Raw genomic sequence first — 22,139 nt, forward strand, 5'->3', positions numbered from 1 at the left:
ATTTTTTTTCGCAAGGTATAATGGGTATTAAAGTGTTTGTCATGTCTCAGGATGTGGTCACAGCTTACCTTAATTTTGTACCTGTGTTCTTATGTCTCTGAGTTTTATATTTTCATAGCTATGAGTTAGAATTTTGTATCCCATACGATCAAGTCGCCAAGTCGTGACAGCAAACAAACCAACAAATTAATCAACAAAAAAGCATTTTTTTCAAGTCAAAGACATTTAAAAAGATGACGTGCTTAATTTAGAACAATGTTTTTAACTTTTCATGGCCAAAATAGTAAAGAGGAGTCTCTCAGCACTCTTAGATACAACGTTTTTATTTCTCCTCTGCTTTGGATATACACAGCAATCATTTTAACACTGTTTTTACAATCAGATATGAAGAATCTCTGACCAGACTTCTGTTTAATGTGACCTTTCAGGGTCAGCTGGCTGTCAAAGGTTCAGTTTCTGTGTATCGGTCAAATATGCTGAACTCCTCAGGAGATAAAGACGACTCACAGTGAATATTTCATTCATCTGGGGAAACTCTTTAGCATCACGAAATGTCATGAGTTCCTGTAGCATCCTTTATTAGGAGAGCCCGTCTGTGAGTGATAACACCAATCAAGTGAGCTTTGTTCTTTCAGAGTCAGACATGGTAGCTGGTTTACATACAGTACTCACAAAGCTGTTTACTGGTTCAAGTCACATGACTCCTGGTCAAAAACATCTTGCCAACCCTAGCAGCCAGCATCCTGCTCTGTATGCACTGGTGTGTCTCATGGTTATACTGGCACTGCTGACCCACTCTGTGTGAATGCATGACTGTTAACTTAGTGCAGACACAATCCCACAGAGGAGAGGGAATGTTCTGAGCTTTTCACTTTCACGTCAGAGAAAGTGACCATCAAGGAGGGAAAACACAAACTTTGAGAAGGGAGGAGAGGGAGGGAACTAGTATGAAAGAGGAAGAAGCCGGCCTATAAAACAAAGGAGTGAGGGGCGAGCAGAGAGGTGTGGTTAAGAGACGTTTTGGGGGGACTTTCAGAGGTTCAACTGTGAGTACTGGAAATCAACATCACATCTTTAAAAAAGAGCAAGTTGTTTATTTTTTTATAGAGAGAGATTTGACCTTTTTGTGATTTTTTTTTAGTATTATTTGATTGAAATAGACTCACTGGTATCTCACTGACATATTTTTTATGTTGTGCAGTGTCTTTGTCCAGAAGTATTTTTTTTCCTTGACATTTTCATGGTCTGGATTGATTTGTGCAGGATATTTTGTGCTCAGATGTTTTAACTTGTCTTTTTAATAACATCATGCACTCAATGTTCTTTTTAAACTTGTAAATTAGTTTTTCAGGATGCATGGGACACTAATGATTCAAAATTAAAAATCTCACCATGCCTCATTTGTCCCCCTTTGTCTGCAGGTGCTGCTGAAGCCTCTTGTCTGCATGTGTGTGTAGGTCCAGGAAGGTAGTAAAAAAGTAGTTATTAAGAAGTCTGATTGTGTGTAAGTGTGTGTGCAGGTGTGAGGGGGACCATGGCGGGTTTTGGGAACACCATGATGCTGAAACGCGGCCTGACCTTTGCTACTGGCCTGTTGGAGTGTCTGTGTTTCGCTGGAGCTGTGTTTGGTTGGGCTTCAATTGTGTTTGTCCTAAAATCAGAGGGCTACTTCAGCTCCCTGTGTGTCAACACCACAGGACTCAATGGAACGCAGACCCTGGGTCAGTTTGACACCTTCACCTGATGACCAATGTCTGTAAAAGTGATATAATAAATGTTCTTCTTAAAATAAGTGAGGAGTGTTATGCAGCATGTCTAACCTTAGTCTCCTCAAACTTGGTTCAACTTCTTCTTTTTTATGTGTCCTCAGACTGCAGTGGACAGGATGAGCAGTTCTCGCTCGTCTTCACCATTGCCTCCTTCATGAACAACTTCCTCACATTGCCCAATGGTTTCCTCTTTGACCGTTTTGGAACCACAGTTGCTCGCGTTCTGGGAATGTAAGTCCAAAAATCTTTTTTTTAAAGAAAAAAAAAAAAAAAAGCAGATGATGAGTGGAGATTCCAAGGCTTCTGTGAAACCTTGGACAAAAAAACCCCCCATCCTGGTGGTCTAGAAATTTAATGACAACCACTCCCTTGTTTAGGTTCACGTAACAGAAATTTAATTCACAGCCTCTGTGTCTTTTAGCTTTGTTACAGCTGTCAGAACTCAGATCCTACAAGCAATATCAATTATCTTGTTTGTTTCTTATTCTTCTAAATTCTCCTCATCTACTTCTAAATATGTTAAGCAGAATTGGCAAACATAAAAAGTAAGAAGGTTTGTCTTTCCTGTCTTCAATCCAATAACAAAAACAGCTCTGCCTCTTCAATTCAAGAGCTACCTGTGTTGCAGACTAAACCTGTGCTTTTGCAATAACTTGAAGTGTTTTTAACACTTAGCATGAACTAAACATGTACTTCAGTATGTACTGGTACAGTATAATAAAATTTTATGATTTTTATTGTTCTGGTTCTGATATTCTGATGAATGTCTCATTAGCTGGGTAACATTTGTTTGCAAATCTGTGGTCTTATCATAACTGTCTTTGTTAAGACGTGTGATTCTGTCTGCAGTTATTGGCTCTTTCTCCGAATCAAAGACATTAATTGCAAGACGGAGACAAGCTCCTATCCTCGTTATGCTCCCAAATGACCTTGTGTCTCTCTGCTGATGGTGCTGACATGAGGGGAGACAATTTGATATAGCCTGTGTCTAATATTTCCTGCTGAGGGATTGACAGATGTGCCTATTTGCCTATACGGATAACTGCTAAGCATCACAAACTGAGGCAATTAAGTTTACTTTAAGTGGGCATGTGAGAAAATTGTGCATGGTCCTCTTGGAAAAATGAGGTGACAGAGGAATTAGTAGGGAGGAGGGGGTAGCAGAAGTCCAGATAGCATCAGATACATGAGTATTATCACAATACAAAGCCATAGGCCAAACACAAAAGTATGAGTAGGACTTATCTGTAGGGAAGTATCCGGAAGAGGTTAATGTGGCAAAAAATCTCCCAGCTGTGACTGAAAAGAAGAAAGCATGGAGAGTATAAAATCCTAGGTGCATTCAGACGCTGTAAATATTGAGTCAGTCCTTCTCTCTCAGAGCTGATATTTATCTTATAACATATTAATATATATGTTACTGCCTGGTTTGTTACAATAGGTTTATGTCAGTCCAAAATAACAAGCTGATGCTAAGCCATCCATATGTGATAGACTCAAGAAGGGTGTGGGAAAATAACGGTTGAGTAATCTAAATAGTTTGAAGAAAGGAGGAAATTAAAGTGGGAGAAAAGTTCTCCAAACAGAGGCAGAAAACTGAAATTTACACTCTTACTAAAGCTGAAAGTTATTTCAATTCCCTTTTTTATGAGCAACCACATTTCCATCTCAAACATATCCATCTGTGTAATCTGTGTGTTGTCCCTCCAGACTGCTTTACACCATGGGTACCTTGCTGGTGGCTTTCTCAACCCCTGGTAAGAAAACCATTTTTTTCAGAAAGAAGCATTTTGAAGAAATGCAGCAGAGCACGAAGATGTCACCACTGTTAACACTTGTTTACCCTTTCTGTTTTTGCTTCTGTCCTCGTCAGCCTTGTCCAACCTGCTCTTCCCAGCCCTCTCCTTCCTTGCAGTGGGTGGCATGTTGTTTCTAATCACCAACATGCAGGTAACAAAGCAGTCAGATCATGGTTTCTATCAGTCTGCCATTGATTCATAGATGACCCTGTGAAATACTCAGTTCTGAGAAATCCGCTGCACCAAGAAATAAACTGTTTCAGCTTCACAATCAGAATTTCAGATTCAGAGAAAAGATGAGGGCTGTCACAGATAAACTACATTGGTTCAGCTCTGTAAGGTTATTGTACACGGTTTAGACTTACAGAAGACAGAGCGTCTGTCTTAGGGTATGCTCTGCTGCTTGGCTTTTTCACGCCAAGTCCATGATCTTTTTCATTAAAACACAATGAAAGCCTCCGAGAGAAAATGTGACATTTGATTAGCACAGCTGTGGGGAGAAAAGCCGCATGCATAAATCTTAACAGGCGGGTAAATGCCAGCAATAACAGACTTAAGCATGAATAACAGAAGGGAAGAGGCAGGAAGACTACAGGCTGTGGTGAGAAATCTTTTTAAAAGCCTTTCAGTGCATCATGTATTTGTTTTCAGGTGGGAAACTTGTTTGGCTCCCATCGCTCCACCATCATCACCCTCTACAACGGAGCCTTTGACTCTTCTTCAGCTCTCTTCCTTGTCATTAAGGTATACATTTACAAACTTCACACATGACTAAATTGTACACTCCGTGAAGTCTAAACTCTTTTTTGTTCCTTCCTGCAGTTATTACATGAAGCAGGGATCTCCCTCAAAGCGTCCTTCATCTTTCTGTCTGCCTGCGGGGTCGTTCACCTGCTCAGGACTTTCTTCCTGCTGCCTAGAAAGTTCATCCCTTATCCGCTCCCAGATCACTACACATATGGGTACACATATTTTATATAAGTTTTCATAAGTGTCTAATTTCAATTAGAACATGTATAGATACAGATGTGTCCAATTTGATGTCTTTGATGAGAGGTGAGAAAAGTGGCTAGAGGGAGAAACTGGAGGTGATGTGCAGCAAAGGAGCACTCATCAGTTCTGACCCTGGACACCAGCTGTAAGGGGTCACCAGCTGATGCAGACAAAAATTAACAGCTTTGCTATAAAATATTTATTGATTTGACTGAGTCTGATTTTGAATTTGACATTACTTGTTCCTGGTTTGGGAAAACTCAGTGACTGTCTTAGTTTATTCATAACTTAGAACACAAATCCCTGCAACAACTGCTCAGAATATGATCACCATGCTCTCTTTCTGTGCTGCTGGTTGGGCCTAACATCCCTCTTGAACAGTTTGACATTAAACACCATCCTTGCATGATGTTATTCTTTAATACTGACACAATAGCTGATTCATACTTCGTCAATCAGCCGCAGACATCTCGGTTTTTGGGGAAGTTGCCTCGATGTTGCTTACACTCCCTTGTGTGAGACGTGAAGAGTTATGTCTGTTCTGGCCTGAATCAGGTTGGACTCTGTCTGAACAGAAGATCCTTCAGACAGAGCACGAGTTCCTGGGCTATTTTTAAACAATTCAGAAATCTGTCCGAACCAATTCCATATGAAAAAAAATCAACAGTCAAATGATAACTTCTGCAATGTTCCCCATTGTTATTAACTACTGTGACCTTTGACCTTTGTCAGAATAACCTGTGGAGTATCAAAGAGTTCAGAGCTGCGTACAACCAACGGTAACGCACGGAGGACTATTGAGGAACAGCCAGTCAACACAGTGAAACAAGGTGTGCTCGATGAATGCATCCTACAATAAAGCACGATAAAGTTTGTTTCCTGTTTTAACCATCTCTGTGGTTTCTCCTCTCGTCTGTCTCAGAGAAGAGTTTCCGGGAATGTTTCCTGTCCAGGTTCTTCTTGTGGCACCTGCTTTGGTTGTCAGTGATGCAGCTCAGACATTACCTCTTCATCGGCACCCTCAACCCCATGCTGCAGCGGCTGACCGCAGGAGAGCCTTCACTGGGTAAACTAACACAAACACTACATCATAACGCTGTCCTCAGCAAAGACCAGAGCTCAGAAAGTCTCTCCGTGGTATCTTAGAAGGATGCAATCATATGGTGTGTGCTTCCTGTGTGCCCCTACAGTGAGCCAGTACATCAATGCTTTCGCTATAACGCAGCTGTGTGGTGTGCTCTGTGCTCCCTGGAATGGCATCATCATGGACAGACACAAAGGAAAACCTCTTGCTGCAGGTGAGAGATAAAACCCTGATAATGACTGTCAATCGAACCCACAGGTCATAGTCGTGGGGTCAGAGTATCCTGACCTTCTCTACTGTCCCTTCTTTTCTCAGGCCGAACTGATCCCATCCCTTCGTCATAGCCAGTATATGTTTACTATCTAACAGCTTTTTCTTTATATGAATATGGTGAATATCTGTAAGATGCTGACCCACATGTTTCAAGGTGTGAAATACTTTTGTGTGTTATTTTGGAATTTCAGCCTCAGCTCTGTTTGCTCTGTGGGTGTTTTGCTCAGTCAGATATACGTGTAAATGTTTTTTGTGTGTGTGTGTGTGTTTGTAGGTGAGAGTGAGCGGGAGGCCGACCTGCGCGCTTCTGTCCTTTCTCTCTTCTTGACAGCACTGCAGTGTTTGTTGTTCTCCATCTGCGCCTCCACCCCGTACCTGCCACTCCAGTACATCACCTTTGTCCTGCAGGTGCTCAACCGCTCCTTCCTCTACGGAGGCAACGCGGCCTTCATCAGTGTGGCGTGAGTAACACATAGATGCACAGAAACATTTAGGCATGGGTACCGAATTAGGTACTTTTATAGGTAGCGACCAAAGTCTGTCAAAAGTACCAAGTACTGATTCATGTAAAATCAAAAAGTACCATGTTTAGGTACCTAAATGCATCCTTGTGACTGAGGGAGTGGAAGAGAAGCGATTTTCCATGCTGGACATGAATACAGCATTGCAAGATTACATGTTGATGAATAAAATATGTTAAGCTGAAAAAAATATATTTTCTATAAATAAACAAATTGTTATTTTTAACCACATAAACACAAAAAGTACCAAAATTTGGTACCGTTGAGTACCAATACTGATTGCCAGGTACCAGGCATCAGTACCATATAATTTGAAATGTGAAAGGTACCCATCCCTACAAACATTACACATGTTGCTGATCTTTGCAGAGAACTTTTGAGTATTCTTTGAGGATGCCAGCGCAAGCACATGCACAGCTGTGTATTACTATAGTTAGACTGTCTTAAAAACACTGAACATTTAGTCACAGCGAATAATAATTAAACAGAGGATGCATTTTGTATTCAGGCTCATTTTTATCTGCTGTTCTGATGAGTAATCGAAAGGTTGCCTCAATGACTAACTAACAAACAACAAAACATTCTCAGTGATAAAAAAAAACAAACATGAGAAAAGTGTCTAAAAAATAAAAAAATGAGACTGGGAGAACATTACAGTAAGAGTTCATACTAAGAGAAAACCTCTGGCAAATGAGGCCAGAAGTGCAGACACTGCAGTTCCTTGAGTTTCCACCAGAGGGTGCTTCCGTAGGGATCTCTATTAAGCCTTAGAGGAATTACAGGTCAACTTTTTTTTTTTTTTTTTTTTTTTAGAAAACCGTTTGTTTTGTATTTGAACAATTTCCTTTCTTCATACTCCCTCTGTCTCATCCTATGTGGTGTGTATATGTGTGTCCTGTGTCCTGTGTATGTGTATGTGTACGTGTATGTGTCTGTGTATGCGTATGTGTATGTGTATGTGTATGTGTATGTGTATGTGTATGTGTATGTGTATGTATATGTGTGTCTATATACAGTTTCCCGTCATGCCACTTTGGAAAGCTGTACGGTCTGGTTATGGCTCTATCTGCAGTGTTTTCAGTGCTGCAGTATCCATGCTTTGCTCTGGTGAAGGGAGCTCTGGGTGGAGATCCTTTATATGTGAGTGCATGACGAATACATCCCATCTGCTGTCTCTCTCCTTCTCCTCCTTTTAACGCTCTCATCTTTCTGACTTCAGGTGAACATAGGCCTTACCGTGCTGAGCCTGCTCGCCTTCATCCACCCGCTCTCTGTCTACCTGCACTGTCGCAGTCTGGCCTCCAAGAGAGCCAAGAACAAAGTCATCAATTAAAGTCCCAAACATGAGAGCATGGGCACACACTCAGTACTCACCCATAGGATTACCTCCTTGGTTTGTAAAGCATGACGGCTGTGTTTTCAAATGTGTGAGGTCAGGTTTTGTGCATGTCAGCAGCCCATTCACACTTCTAGAGCATGCGAACAGACAAACTGAATGAAGCTCCAAAGAGAGATGACTCTCTGCAATAAACTCGACTCTTTGAGATTTCCTGAATTCCATTTTAAATTCAGTGAGTGATGTTTGGGTTTTTAGCTTTTTCCTCATGAGGCTCAAGTTGCTTTCATGAAACCTACCTGACACAGCAATGAGCTTTCTTTGTGTATAAAGTTTTATTCACCCTTTCTTACTCTGTTGTAGTGAAAGCTGTTTGTCCGTTTCTTATTTCATGCACAAATATGATTTTATCTTGTGAATTCTTCATGTTAGTTATTTTTTTACTTGTATGTGTATCATTTGTTAACTATTACACTATTGTTTTGGAGGTGCACAATTGGCAATTTGTTTGCTCTGTATTTTCAAAGGAGGGTCAGACTAAAAGTGAAGCAAATGTTTATTGTGGAGTGATCACAATGTAAAGTGTGAGCACCCTGAGTGGTGTTACAAACGCCAAATGTTTGATCTTGTAAACAATCAATACCCATATTCTTTGCATCCAAAACTGCAACATACACATCATTTTGACTCCACAATATAATCATCCAAAAGAGTTTATCACAGGGTGTCACAGACAGGTCCTCTGCAGTGAAAGAAACGCTGGTTGATCATTTCACTCAAAGACATCTTGTCTGAAAAATGAATACATACCAAGCAAGTGTTGCTAGAAAGAGTGAATGGTGAAATTTACACAGGATTAGGTCACAGAAATGCTGGCCAACATTTTGCTGAAAGAACAAAAAAAATAAAAGCCCAAAAAATGATATTTATGTCCTGATGAAACGTTGGGGAAAATTAGAGGAAAGGCTACTGTTTGCTTCATTTCTGTCTGAACGCCGCTGAAGATAATAGAGATCATATTCACTTCATGTTATATTTGTGCATCTAAACATATTTAAACACAGACTAAACTGTGATGAATTTACTGACTGAATAAGAAATATTAAGGTGACATAATCAAATACACAATGTTTTACTTGCATGGCAAGAAATGAGACTGTAAATAACTAGAAATGTATATTGCATGAATTACCAACGGTCACCAAGATTTTCAATTATGTATCGTTCACTTTGATCTCTCACAAGAGCTTGTTACAATAAACTCATGAACAAACGCAAACTCTTTCATTGCATGTAATGTATCTATGTAAATGTGTATGCATCCCAACTTAAATAAAAATTAATACATTATTTACAGTAGTTATCACTTATGTCATAGTGGGCATTTATTTTGTCTTTCCGACCCTAACATCTTTACATTTACTGCCTCCCACGGTCGTCTTTCTCTCTGTCTGCACAGAGGTTTTTTTCACTGTCCAACATGTTTATTGATTTATGATTTCTCTAAAAATCACAACCATGTAGAATAACCACGTTCACGCTTTGCAAAGCAACAACACAGCTCTGCCACCTGCTTGTCTCTTCGTGTAAGTGCTTTTGTTAATATCTGAGCAAACCATAAACTCACAGTAAAACAACTTTTATTTTTTTGGAGTTTGGGATGTTTTGGATACATCAAATATAAAAAAAGATTAAGACATTTTAAAGGAAAAGAAAATGAGCCAATAAAAGAACTGGGAAAAATGTCAGGTTGACAACTCCAGTGCCAAGTGTAAAAAGACTACTGGTTAATAAGGTATGAAAAACTAAAACTAAACTGAAACTAAACTAAAACTAAACTAAAACTAAGCCTTGTTGCAAAAATCAAAACTAAATAAAAACTAGAATGCCTGCTCTAAAACTAATTAAAACTAAACTGTAATGGAAAATAAAATGTCAAAACTAACTAAAACTAAACTATAATGACAAATCCAAAACTATTATAACTTTGATGAGAGGGGAAGCATGAAAATATCTCTTTCTAGATCTCTCAAGTTTCCCGCTGTGTTTCTGCCAAATCTAGATTCTATGAAAAAAAGTCCAAATCTGGAAGGATCACAGTAAAGTCATGAAGCAGTCTGTTGTCTGTATACAATCTTACTGACCGTGAAGGAGAAATTAGAAACTGGCACAACTCTTCCTGGGGAAATCTCTGGCAGGGTTTAAGCCTGAAATAACAGAGACACTCCCCCACAACAGCCCCTCTCACGTTCTCTGTGCATCTGCTGTGCAACAACGCCCTGTGAATCAAGAAACACCAGGATAAAAACTCCACCATGTCTGTCACATCCAGGCTGAGTGTATCAGTGTGTGAGGAAAATGTGTGCACACTGACAGCTTCTTCCTTTGCATCTGCGTCATCATTGATCACAACCTCAGCATCTCACCGAATTAAAGTTACAGTGGAGGAGTGGAGGATAAAAATAAGCCAGTCTGTTAATGAGGTGATTTGGGTTGGGTTTTTTTTTAATCTCTCAGTGACTGAAGATGTCTTTATGACACATACATTTGTCTGGCCAAATAACTCATTTTTCTGTTCTTGTTATTGTTGCAACAGGAGGAAAAATGTACTTTTATTTTGTTTCATTATATCTCATCATGCTGTCTTCTGACTGGTGGAAGATAATTATCTGTTTTGGGTGCCAGCTCATAGGCAAGCACACCACAGTGTCCTGGACTAATGATGACAGTGACCTATCGCTGTTGTTGCTAATAGACATGGAACATTATGACAAACATTTAGGACAAAGTGTGCGGAAGCCATTGCTGGCTTTTGCTGAGAGGATTTTTATCTACTTGTCTCAGCTTGGTGACGACAAGTAGAAGTAATCCAGATAACCAACATGACCATTTCCAGATATCCATACCCTCCTAAGAATAAAATGGATACCTTTGCCACTGTATCACCAAAAAATCATGTCGGAAACTACTGGGTATGTGTCAAAGTGATCAACAATGAGCTACAGGAGCATCCTTTGGTTACATTTTTCATGGCAAAGACTCCCAGTCAAACGCTTGACTTTAAAAGAAAGAAAATCGACAGAAGCTGGGAGTTTCTCTCAGGAGAATGAGGGTTGTATTGTGAATTTCATTGACAATCTTTCACAGAGATATTGTCATGAATTTCTTGTGTTGTAATCTACCTCTGTTTTCTTGTTTTCTTGTTTTACTTTGTATACTGACTTCTTGTTGGCTTATTTCCCCCTCCGTATATCTTGTGTTTGGAAAAAGTTTTTAATTCTTATTTTTGTTTATAAGGGATCAATGTTAAGTGTCGTACACCTTGTGTTGTTTTTTGGCATTGTAACTTGTGTATTTCAAAGCCCATGACTGAATTACTTTATATTGTACAATAATGTATCAACTTAAATGCAAGTGAAATACTCTAAACATTGCATCTACAGCTAGTGACTCACTGTTCTTACAGTAAGGATACTGTGAAACAGTAAATTACAGTAGCAGTCTCATCAGTAAGTTACTATTATGTATTGATTATTCTTTATCAGCTTGGCCATTATTTATCTCTGCTTTCCAAAACTAAATACCAGCAAAGCACACATCTGTAATGAAACAGGCTAAACAGAACTACATCCCTGTGGATTTCTGTTGGACTGTTTTTGGATTCAGGTTTCTGTAACTTTTAGTTTAGTTTAGTTCTTTTTGTTCCTTTTTATAATTGAACACTTTCTCCTCTCCTTTGTGTTTTCACCCAGCATGTTAAAAAATTGTGAAAAGATATTCAGTATCTATCTTTACCTGGCCTGCTAAATCACTGGAAGAATGTTAGTTTAGCCAGACCAGATTTCACTGAAGATCTTCAGATCAGTTTTATCTTACTGTTGATGAAATCTTAAACAGATCAAAACTTTGTTTTTGAAAACAAGTGGTGTCAAGTAGTGCTAAAATAACCTGACATTTTTGTGGTATTGAGTGAGTGAGATGAGTAATAACGTCTTTGATGGCGTTTGCCTGAGTGTGATATTGTTATCAGAGCCACAACTTGGAATTCTTCCCACACCATACTTAATACTTTTAGTTTAAGTTTATCTTAAAATTACTTTGTCATATTTAGGGACCGTCCATTTTTAATTGGCAAATGTGAACTTCACACAAACAACCTCTTTGACGCAGTAACAAAATCGTTCATTTCATCAATCGTTTAGTCATTGTCTGAAATCACTGATATATTGGCTTGTCATTACGTTTCATCTCACACAGCATTTAATTTCTTGTTTTATTTGGCACAGAGACCTGTGAAACAAAAACTGAGATTCTAGGCAGTCAAACAGATTTTTTTTCCATGATGTGTCACATGACAGGCCGGAGAAATGTTATTTTTAGGGATGAAACAACTGAAGTGGATGGCTTTGTGAGATGGTCTGACAATAACAAAAAGTTGAAATGGAAATGAAGCATCAGAAACTTAGCAGCAGTCAGTCTTAGTGGAGTATCAGAGATCTAATTCTGGAGTTCCCACAACTCACACACTCAAGGTCCTCAGCACGATGTGTGAGAGTGTGTATGAATGTGTGAATGTGTACATGTGCGAGTGGGGGTAAGGGATGGACTCAGCACGATATTTAACACATTTTTTCAGGCTCAGGCCAGAGCCTTCGAACATGCCGTGTTTACACCAGTTCAAATGCCAAAGTGGCTGTGATTCACTGTGTGTGTGTGTGTGTGTGTGTGTGTGTGTGTGTGTGTGTGTGTGTGTGTGTGTGTGTGTGTGTGTGTGTGTGTGTGTGTGTGTGTGTGTTACATGCATTTATGCACAACACACAGACAGACATACACTCCCCCTGTCTATGTGGTGGACTGGCTGGCCCCAAGAGTGAAAACACTTTGCATGTACACAAAGATACACACACACACACACACACACACACACACACACACACACACACACACACACACACACACACACACACTCATACCCACAGCTTGTAGTTGCAAATGACCTCTCGTTGAGCAGGTTTTGGTGCGTGTGTGCTCTCTTGTGAACAGATGATGTGCATCATGTTGGATCTGGTCTTGACCCAGGGCTAAATGTCACAAAAGAGGACTCAGGGGTGAGTAAACACTGCCCACTTCTGTCATAACTACAGAGGATCTTCATGCCCCCATGATCCTTCATCTCCCACTCTCCTGCTGGGCCACACCTTCTCCAGCCAATGTATAAATGGATCCAAACAGTGACATGTCTTATCACCCAGTGTCCCTCAGAGTGTGAGCTGAGATCATCCTCCTTCACACCCCTCTGCCAAAGACATGTCGTGTTGCCTTTCTTCTGACAGTTTTAATACACGCATGACACAGCATCACAACATGGAAAGTTAGTAACATTTGGTTTTCTGGTACTCATCTCATCCTGAGTCCATGTGTTGCGTTGGATTATTCTCTCCCTACCACTGGGTTTTCCCTTTTTATGTTCATCTTCTTTGAATTGTAGGCAGCTCTCGGCTTATCTCCAACTTTCCTACACAAAATGAGATGATGCCTTTATGGCTCTGATTCCAAATTTTATCTCCTCTTGTTATCTTCCACCTCCTCCTCTTCCTCCTCCTCTGTACCTTTTGCATGTGCCGAAGTGGAACCACAACACAATCACTCTCAAAAGTTAGTCATCCAAATATCTCTGCTTTCAGCTGACTACTATAGATTATTGTTTAAGTCCTACAGAAAAAAGAAATCAAAATAGAGCTGAAAGAAAAAGAAAAAGGAAAGATCAACTCACCTCCATTCTTCATCACCAGCACTCTCTCATGGCTTTTAATCTTGAAAGACAAAATAAAGAATTATACCATGTATAATTCTTAACCTACAAAATACACAAAGTCAGTGTTTAATTACCTCATTATCAGTGACATTCAAGAACAACCTTTCTTTGGACAGTCTGTGACGCCTCAATGAGAACCTGCCTGCTCTGCCGCTGCCTTTCATGTCTCTTCCTGCGGAGCCCCTCCTCTCTCATCCTGCACTGACGTAGTAGGATCCTCTGCTACCCACGGCTGTGGGCGACCGGCCGGCCGCGGGTATAAACGGCTTCCCGGGACTCCTCCGCGTCACTGCTCGAAGCGGCAGCGACTCGGACACCAGAGCTGAACCTGAGCAGAGATAGCAGCAAGCAGGCACCTCCTCGCCGCGCAGGCTAACTCGCTTTCGGCTTTGGTTCGAGATGGAGACTCGTTGCACCATGAGGGGCTCCAGCGCCCGAAACTTTAAGAGTGAGTAACTTTCTTGTAATCTCGCACCTGCAGTTTGAAGGTTTTTCTGGGTTTGCTAAAACAATTCTTTTCCTTTTTTTTTTTTGAACAGCGCATCATTTATAAGTGAAACATAAAGATTTACCAAGTTATGTTTAATGTGAACTATAAAACTCATATTGATGGTACCAGCAGGATGAACGTCAGAAAAAAAATATTTAATCTCTATTTGAAATTGCTATTGAGGGTTTCCTCACTATTAAACAATTCCCTTTTCTTCCATAACAGAGTAGAGAGGGTAAGCCAAATGAACGCGCTTTTGGCACATTTTTACGCATGGCTTTGGACATCCATCACTTTATTTTTTCAGTGTTACTTTGGTGTTTGTTTTTTTAATTCGTCTGCAGTTCAAGTATCCATGTGATTTATTTGTTGCTTTTGCAAAGTTTAGCGAAACTCGTTGTCTTCTCCGTTAGGCATGCATGGGCAGCTACAAGAATCAAAAATGAACTAATGTCATAAATCTACACCGTTTAGCTCTGATATCAAATCGTCATTACGGTAAATTTGTTGTACAAAGACTCTTCTGCAGGATGATACTTGTTTCAAAATCTCTTGTTCTTTCTCGGCGTCAAGCGCACACACCCAGCCTGTTAAAAGGTCGTAGGGTCAGCAACTGGAAAAACTTGCGCACAGCATGAATAGGAAGTTCATAATTATTTCATGCATGTTATTTTCCTGTGGGGGCCACCTTTGTGCGCTGTTATCCGAGATGTGCCAAGAAACTGTTGCAATATTAAAAGAACCGAAACTAATCCGGGTCTGGTGTCCAGTTTTACGCGTGCACTCTGTGATAAAGCTCTCGAAGGAAACAACCCCTTACTGGCCTGAGAACTGGGAAACCAGGTTAATTAGTGCAGAAAAAGGAGACTCACGTTTTTGTATCTTAAATGTATTTGTCTTCTTTTACTCGATTTGTTGTGTTTTTTTTTCTTTCTGTTTCTGAAATTTTGAGTTATGCAACCCTGTCACAACAACCGTGGCGACCTATGTAAAGTGATCTGGTACATATTTCAGGTTGAATGATTCCTGTATTGTAAGCTGGTGAATTATATATGAGCCCCTCTGTTCTGGAAGCCATCAACAAGTCACAGGTGAAAGCACAGCAGTGCTAAAAACAATCACTGACATCAGAAACGGTTTGATGGACAGACAGCAGAGAAAGACTGAAACAAAGCTCCTTTCTTGTGTCTTTCTCACACAAAACCTAAGAAAGGTATCAGGAATATGCAATAATGGCCTTTTTCTCCCTACCTGAAGATCAAAACTGAGGTCAGGCTGTCATGAGTATTCACCCCCCTCCTTTTCCTGTTTCTGCATCTCCCTCCAGGTGGACTGACTCTGTGGCTAGTTCTTTGGCTGGTAGTGGTGAAGCCAGGTGGGGTGTCAGCATGCCCCAAGCTGTGTGTGTGTTACCCCACGCCTATGACGGTCAGCTGCCAGTCCCAGAACATCACCATAGTTCCAGCTGGAGTGCCATACAACTCACAACGTGTTTTCCTGCAGAACAACCGCATCACAGAGCTTCGTGCAGACTCTTTTGGCTTTGAAACCCAGGTAAAAAAATGGCACTGTTGTAGCATCTTTGTTACATCCCTACAGTAGTCTGGAGCATGCTTGACATGTATTTCTCACCCCTCATACCAAGATCTTGTTCTTTCTTCACAGGTGCTTTGGCTATATGGCAACAACATTACATGGATTGAGGCCGGAGCCTTCAGTAACCTCAGGGTGCTGGAGGAGCTGGACCTTGGTGATAACCCTCTGCAACGCCTGGAAGGTGGAGCATTCAGGGGATTGGAGAAGTTGCAGAGCCTGCAAATGCATCACTGCAAGCTGGCTGCTCTCCCCCATGACCTCTTCCACAAACTGTACAGCCTGCAGTTTTTATACCTACAGGTGGGGCGAACAAACACTCACACTTTAAATCCCAAAGAAATACAAGGTACATTGATAAAGCATGAGTAGATAAAGAGTTTATCATGTTAGCAGGAATGAGCTCTCACACTAAGTTTATGGATTAATCAGTCTTTCATGGACAGCATGCAGGCTGCACACCCACACACTCTTGTGTACTGCGCATGTTAAAAGCTGGTCCAAGCAGGTTCACTGAGTTCTACACAGACCGCACTCAGAAAAATCAACATGGAGAATATTAATGTGAAACCAGAATGAGACAGAGAACCAGTACAACATTCTGCACAACAACATCAGCGCTGGACACTATGTTTACTTTTTATTACTGAATTTCTACTCCAGTTTTGTCAGAAACTGGGTTGAAAACACTAGTTTTGAAGTCTCATCTTGGTCTTAACTGATGGATTTCAGGGCACAATGGACCATTTTTAGGGCAGGAGGTTGTTTATGTGCTGTGCCTATATTATTGATGTATTGACTTATCATTCACAATGCAGCTTTGTCCTTTGTTCCTTTTTTTAAACATGGATGTTTTTTTTTCTTAAAACATTCAATATGCTTATAAAGTATGTCTCAAAGAGATGTAAAAATCAATATTGGTCAGTTTTCCTTGTCTGCTTCTTCACAACATTTAAACTGATTCTTGTTTTTAACTTTGCTTCAGGACAATCAGCTCCACTTTCTGCAGGATGACCTTTTCTCTGATCTGGTTAACCTCACCCATCTCTTCCTTCATGGGAACCGCATCCGTGCCCTCTCTGAGAATGTGTTCAGAGGCCTGGTCAACCTCGACCGCCTCCTTCTCCATGACAACCGCATCAGGCAGGTCAACCGTCGTGCTTTCCGCGACCTGGGCCGCCTGACCATCCTTTACCTGTTCAACAACTCTCTAGCTGAGCTGCCAGGCCAGGCCATGAAGGACACCCAAGGTATCCAGTTCCTCCGCCTCAATGGAAACCCCTGGTCATGTGGTTGTGAGGCCCGCCCCCTCTGGGAGTGGTTCCGTGAGGCCCGCATCTCCTCCTCTGAAGTCATGTGTATCTCCCCATCCAAACGCCGCGGTCAGGACCTTAGATTCCTGCGAGAGTTGGACTTTGCTCTCTGTCCCTTTCCTGACCCTGGCTCTCTGGCTGGAACCACAACAACCACCTTCAGCACCAAAACCCGCTGGTGGTTCTCTAAGCACAAGCCTGCGTCCTCATCCAAGTCCTCCTTCCAGAAGAGCAAAGAGACAGTTAAATCCTTCCCTTTCTCCAGTGTCAAGCCCCAGTATCTCCCTAAAACCCCTGTCGAAACTTTCCCATCCAAGTATGAGTTATCGGCTGATGAGGCAGCGCTCCCAAAGCTGGACCAGGAAGAATACTGGGCCAACTACGGCAATGAAGACTCCTCCCTCCGCTGTTATGATATTGAGTGCTCTCCAGGCTATGAAAACCTACCGTACCCATCGTCTACCTCCTCAGCCATCACCCCATCTCTCCTCCACCTCTTCTCCCTCTCTGTAGTCATGTTCAGCCTCCATTTCTTGTTTGGCTGAAATCATCTTTCCTCTACATCTTTCTACCCTCTCTGATTCACCCCTGCTCTTTCCAACTCTCACTAAAACCTGGATCTTGATTCCTTACAGTCACTTCCTTGACTTTAAGGAGGTGTTACACAGACACAGGAGACAGGCGAAGCAGCAGGGAGCTGTCTTCGAATAGAGCTCAGTTGAGTTGACGTGAAGCAGCACAGGATTTCAAAGACAAAGTAGCTGCAGCTTATTGGTTCAGGCTTTAACAAGCAGGATCCCATCATGGGAAATGAATTTGATAGTGATCAATATAGATGTATAAAAACACAGTGAAGTGACAGAGAAGGAACATAAAATCAGCTGGTGGAGTCTACAAAGGTTTTGATATCATAACTGAAAACAGCGCAGGCGTTGTGACCCATCATCTACAGCTTTTTCTGTCAAAATGTGCTCGCCATTTAGTCATCAGTGTCCCTCACTAGTTTGTTCTTCATGAGTAAAAGTGGTGAGTGATGACAAGTTGTTTGGCAGTAGCAGAGGTGGGAGAAAGATCAACACAGAAACCAAGAGGCTTGACCAGAAAGAAAAGAAATAAGAGGCAGAAATGAAAAGAAAATCATTTCAACATGAGCAAAATGATCTCAAGATATTTTTCTGGAGGCACAAAACATTAGATCTACTGCCACGAACTCTCCCCTGCTTCAGATTCAAACTCAGATGCCAACAAACCACCACCCACACTTGTAGATAATGTCATCATCTGTATATACTCTCATCACAGACGGCTCTCACTGTCCACAAGCTTGATTTGTACACTTTGTTTTAGTACTCTTTAATTACTGACTGCTTGTGGAAATAGAGAAATACAGGTTGCATGTGAAAAGCAAACAAATGAAATGAGGAAGCTTCCCCTCCATATGTTTTCCAGTCTTGTCTATTCCTTTTTGGGGTGAAAAATCTAAAAAAAATCTAAAAAACTTTGACATCAGACTCATCAGAGCTTATTTTTTACATGACAAAAAGTAAAATGCTCATGACCAAATAAGGACAACTCGTGCTCAAGACACTGATCTGTTTGTGTGATTCAGTTTCTGCTGTGTGAGTGGGATTGAGCTGTTGACCTAAAATGCAAGTCCTTTACAAAACACTGTTACTAGGTCTGAAATGGGAGTCCATATGAATATGGCTGACTTTCTTTAACTTATTTCACTGTCTGAGTGTAAGACTGGATGTTTAAACTGACACAGCATGAGGAAAAAACAGTGAGACACTGCTATTTTGGATGGTACCCTCAGGTGACTGTCTAGTAGCTGGCTCCTACTGCATCACAATTTAACCTGCAATTTGTCTCCATCAGTGTGAGTGTGTTTATCAGTGTATTTATCAGTGTGTGTGTGTGTGTGTGTGTGTGTGTGTGTGTGTGTGTGTGTGTGTGTGTGTGTGTGTGTGTGTGTGTGTGTGTGTAGAGTGTGTTATTGAGATCTTCAAAAATTCAAAACCATCCATAAATTCAGAGATGTGTGCATCACTTTTCCTTTCAGACAAACTTTTGTTTCAGGAAAACGTGATGAGAAATTATTTCACAGATGCCAGTTGAATCTGACTCTGACCCGCATCACCTATGGAGACCATATGATCCTTGTCATGCCCTTATGTTCAAAAGTCTACATCAGTCTTAAACATGATCTTGTATGTGGATGTGAATGATGCTGTTAGCTCCTGTATGTTTCAAAAGAAAACTGGTTCTGACAGTGCTTCTCTTTGTTAAAAAATAAAGAAACAATCCTCACAGAAGTGTTGTGTGGGTATTTGTTGTGTTGCTCTCATCCCTAAGCACCATCGATATCACAAAAGAATACAAAAAAAAAAATCAAAAGCCACTGAGCAAGTGCACCATCACAAACACAACTGGGGTGGACATAACAGATTTAAACTTGTACTGATCAGAGTTTATAAAACTGACTCCAGCAGCTTCAAACTGCATTCTTCTATATTTTAACAGGTACAAACAAGTATCAACATATCACTCCTATGCTTGTCAGCCACACTGGTCGCAAGTTTTTCTTTACTATATTGGTTTTAGACTTGCCCCAAAATTATTTCAGGGAACTTTGACCCCAGTGTGCCTTGGTGTTCCCTCAGATCCAAGGTCCTGGCATGTAACCAAAGGTGTTCAGGTCCCAAGTCAGTGGATACCTCTGCCATTAATGATTGGGCAGTCCAAATCTTTGGTTCATTTAAAAACTTTTCTAAAAGTCCTCTTATTCTTTACTGAATCATTGGCTATTTTCCTGTCATTTAATGCCCTGAATTTAATCTGTCCTACACTGAGCTGTTTTGATTTACTTTCCCTTTATTTTGCTGCATTTTGTTATGAAGCACTAAGAAACTATATTTAAAAAAGTGCCATTCATGTTGCCCCCACATCCCCTCTCTATTCAGTTGTCTCATCAATAAAGACAAAAATGCCTTAAAATTAATATCAATCTTTCAGATTTGTACTCTTAAAGACATAAACCAGAGAATCATAAACATGAATACAGTTATCAGGTCTTACAATTTGGCAGCTTGAGCATCTTTGAGCAAAAAGTCCATCTGTAGGAGTCAGAAGCTTTCCTGTGGCTGTAACTCAAGTGTGAGAGATTCCTGTGTATGTAGAGATGTGGGAGGATGATCTGTTGCTACGTGGCATGCACATGTCCACATTCTGGGGCTCTGGCTGTGGGTGTGCGTTGAGGTATGATTCAGAGAAGGGGAAAACACCAGGATGAAAATGTGACAAGGTGTCCCGGAACCAGCACTCCTCCATAACAGATTAATTTGCACCCTGGTAATGATGGTGATGGTGATGCACACACACGTTCATGTGTTTAAGAATGCAGGGACACATGCACATACATAACATACATCACGTGTGCAAATCCACACTGGCACTCACACGTCGACTATTCAAAATCTGAAAAAGTTTAAAGAAGTTTGGTTGAGTGGCCTTCTAACCTCTCTTGTTTCTGCTCAGGAATGAGTCACAACTTTCACACTTTACTTGCTCTCACCTTCCCTTCCTCCTCTATGTTCTCCTTTCTTTTCTCCTCTCTGTGACGAACGATACTCATAAGTCATCCCAGCCCACAAAGACTGTAGTCTTTATCAGCCTATGCCAGCCTTGAAGAGTTCTACTAAAATCTGAGGAGCACTGCTTTTCAACAACTCACCATCTTCATCCACAGTGGGAATAATGTCTGTCAATCTCTCATGCTTCTTAACCAATTAATGCAAAGAGTTATGATAGTTTCAACCATTATCTCTCCCTTATCAAGAGAAGAGCATCATTTCTGCCAATCACCGCTTCCTCTGATAGTTGAAAAACAATCAATGGGTTACGCTCTCCCCATCATTTGTATAAGAAAGTTATTCCTTGTTGTTTTCCTACCAGAGCAGTGCCATTCCAGCTTTTGATAGACAGTTCCATGAAGGCAGAAAGATTGATAATACACTTGATTAAGCGGCTCTGAACTTTGAAAACAACACACAACCTTCATGATGGATTTTTCTTTCAGCAAAGCATGCAGATGGTAGCATAAAAAGTCAATGGATTCACAGCTTTTGTGAAATGAACATCACAAACTATAATGGTGACCAATACAAGTCCTCTGTCGCAAGCTGTAGTTTCTCTTCATGTTGGAGCTGTAGGCGTTTGTGCCTGGAAGCAGGGTGCTGGGCCATATTTACTGTTTTCTGCTGCAGAAGCACAACAGACCATTAGCAGGCCATTAGCGGGCCATTAACAGTGAAAATGTCTCTGAACTTGTCAGACTTTGATGCTGTGCACTAATCCCACACTGTTCCCATTCATTCTGCCCCAACTCTCAGTCCTGTTTTCTGCCTCTGCCTTACTTCCTCTCATGTTTTGTTTGTGCCTGTCATTCAAGCTGTCACTCAGTCTTTGTCTGAACCCCGTCGCTCTCTGTCTCTCTTCCTGGCACTCACTCTCCACACATGGTTATGCTTTTCTTGGCTAAGCCTGCTTGATCACACGAGTCGGCGCATTCATTTGTGTGTTATTGGCGTGTTTGCTGACGTACACTATCACACATGGCTTATTTGGAGAACTGGGACTCACACATTGACGTCAAAGGCTGCAGAAAATGAAAACTCTGAGATCTGAAAGGAATGAATAAAGTGACTTTTCTCTTCATTTTGGAGGAGAGTGTGTTTCTTAATAGAGTGTGACAAAAAGTGCTGCACATGATTGTTGACTGTGTGAAAACAAAAGCTTCAGTGCTGTATTTCTCTGAACTACCGACAACTCACCAAATACAGGACAAGTGATCCAGAGAGATATTGAGAAGAGATAACTTACAGAAAGACTGAACTATTCTCATATTCACACATACATCAATCTCCCCCAAAAGACTACTATGTGTAAATACAAATAATCAAAATCTTAGACCCAAGTTCACTTTTTTCCTGCAAGCCCAGTACGAGTCCAACATGAAGGCAAGGGTAGCTGACACGTGAATGCAACAATAAACATTTCAGGAAACTCTTCACATGCATGTGGGTGAGGTGATATCTGAGGTTTGAATAATTTTCAAGGCAAGAGCAGTGAAGGTGCTGTTCATTTGTCATTCA

At 40.9% G+C, this 22,139-nt stretch overlaps 2 protein-coding genes across 2 annotated transcripts; both read left to right on the forward strand.

Annotated features, from left to right (window-relative positions):
* Positions 1-924: 924 nt before the first annotated feature.
* On the forward strand, positions 925-9,109 carry slc43a3b (solute carrier family 43 member 3b). Its single transcript, XM_074673327.1, has 13 exons — positions 925-1,046; positions 1,422-1,721; positions 1,871-2,000; positions 3,480-3,526; positions 3,643-3,719; positions 4,220-4,312; positions 4,391-4,530; positions 5,294-5,391; positions 5,484-5,627; positions 5,752-5,859; positions 6,193-6,379; positions 7,456-7,579; positions 7,659-9,109. Exons 2-13 carry the CDS (start codon positions 1,535-1,537, stop codon positions 7,770-7,772), a joined length of 1,449 nt encoding a protein of 482 aa, XP_074529428.1. The 5' UTR covers positions 925-1,046; positions 1,422-1,534; the 3' UTR covers positions 7,773-9,109.
* A 4,707-nt stretch (positions 9,110-13,816) lies between these two features.
* On the forward strand, positions 13,817-19,291 carry rtn4rl2b (reticulon 4 receptor-like 2b). Its single transcript, XM_074674116.1, has 4 exons — positions 13,817-14,038; positions 15,408-15,634; positions 15,746-15,976; positions 16,659-19,291. The coding sequence occupies exons 1-4, from the start codon at positions 13,990-13,992 to the stop codon at positions 17,529-17,531; spliced, it is 1,380 nt and encodes a 459-aa protein (XP_074530217.1). The 5' UTR covers positions 13,817-13,989; the 3' UTR covers positions 17,532-19,291.
* The last annotated feature ends 2,848 nt before the right edge of the window (positions 19,292-22,139 follow it).

Source organism: Halichoeres trimaculatus, unplaced genomic scaffold (genome assembly GCF_033239565.1).
Source record: "Halichoeres trimaculatus isolate MK-OKI-2021-1 unplaced genomic scaffold, fHalTri1.1 fHalTri1_scaffold_7, whole genome shotgun sequence".
Lineage (NCBI taxonomy): Eukaryota > Metazoa > Chordata > Actinopteri > Labriformes > Labridae > Halichoeres > Halichoeres trimaculatus.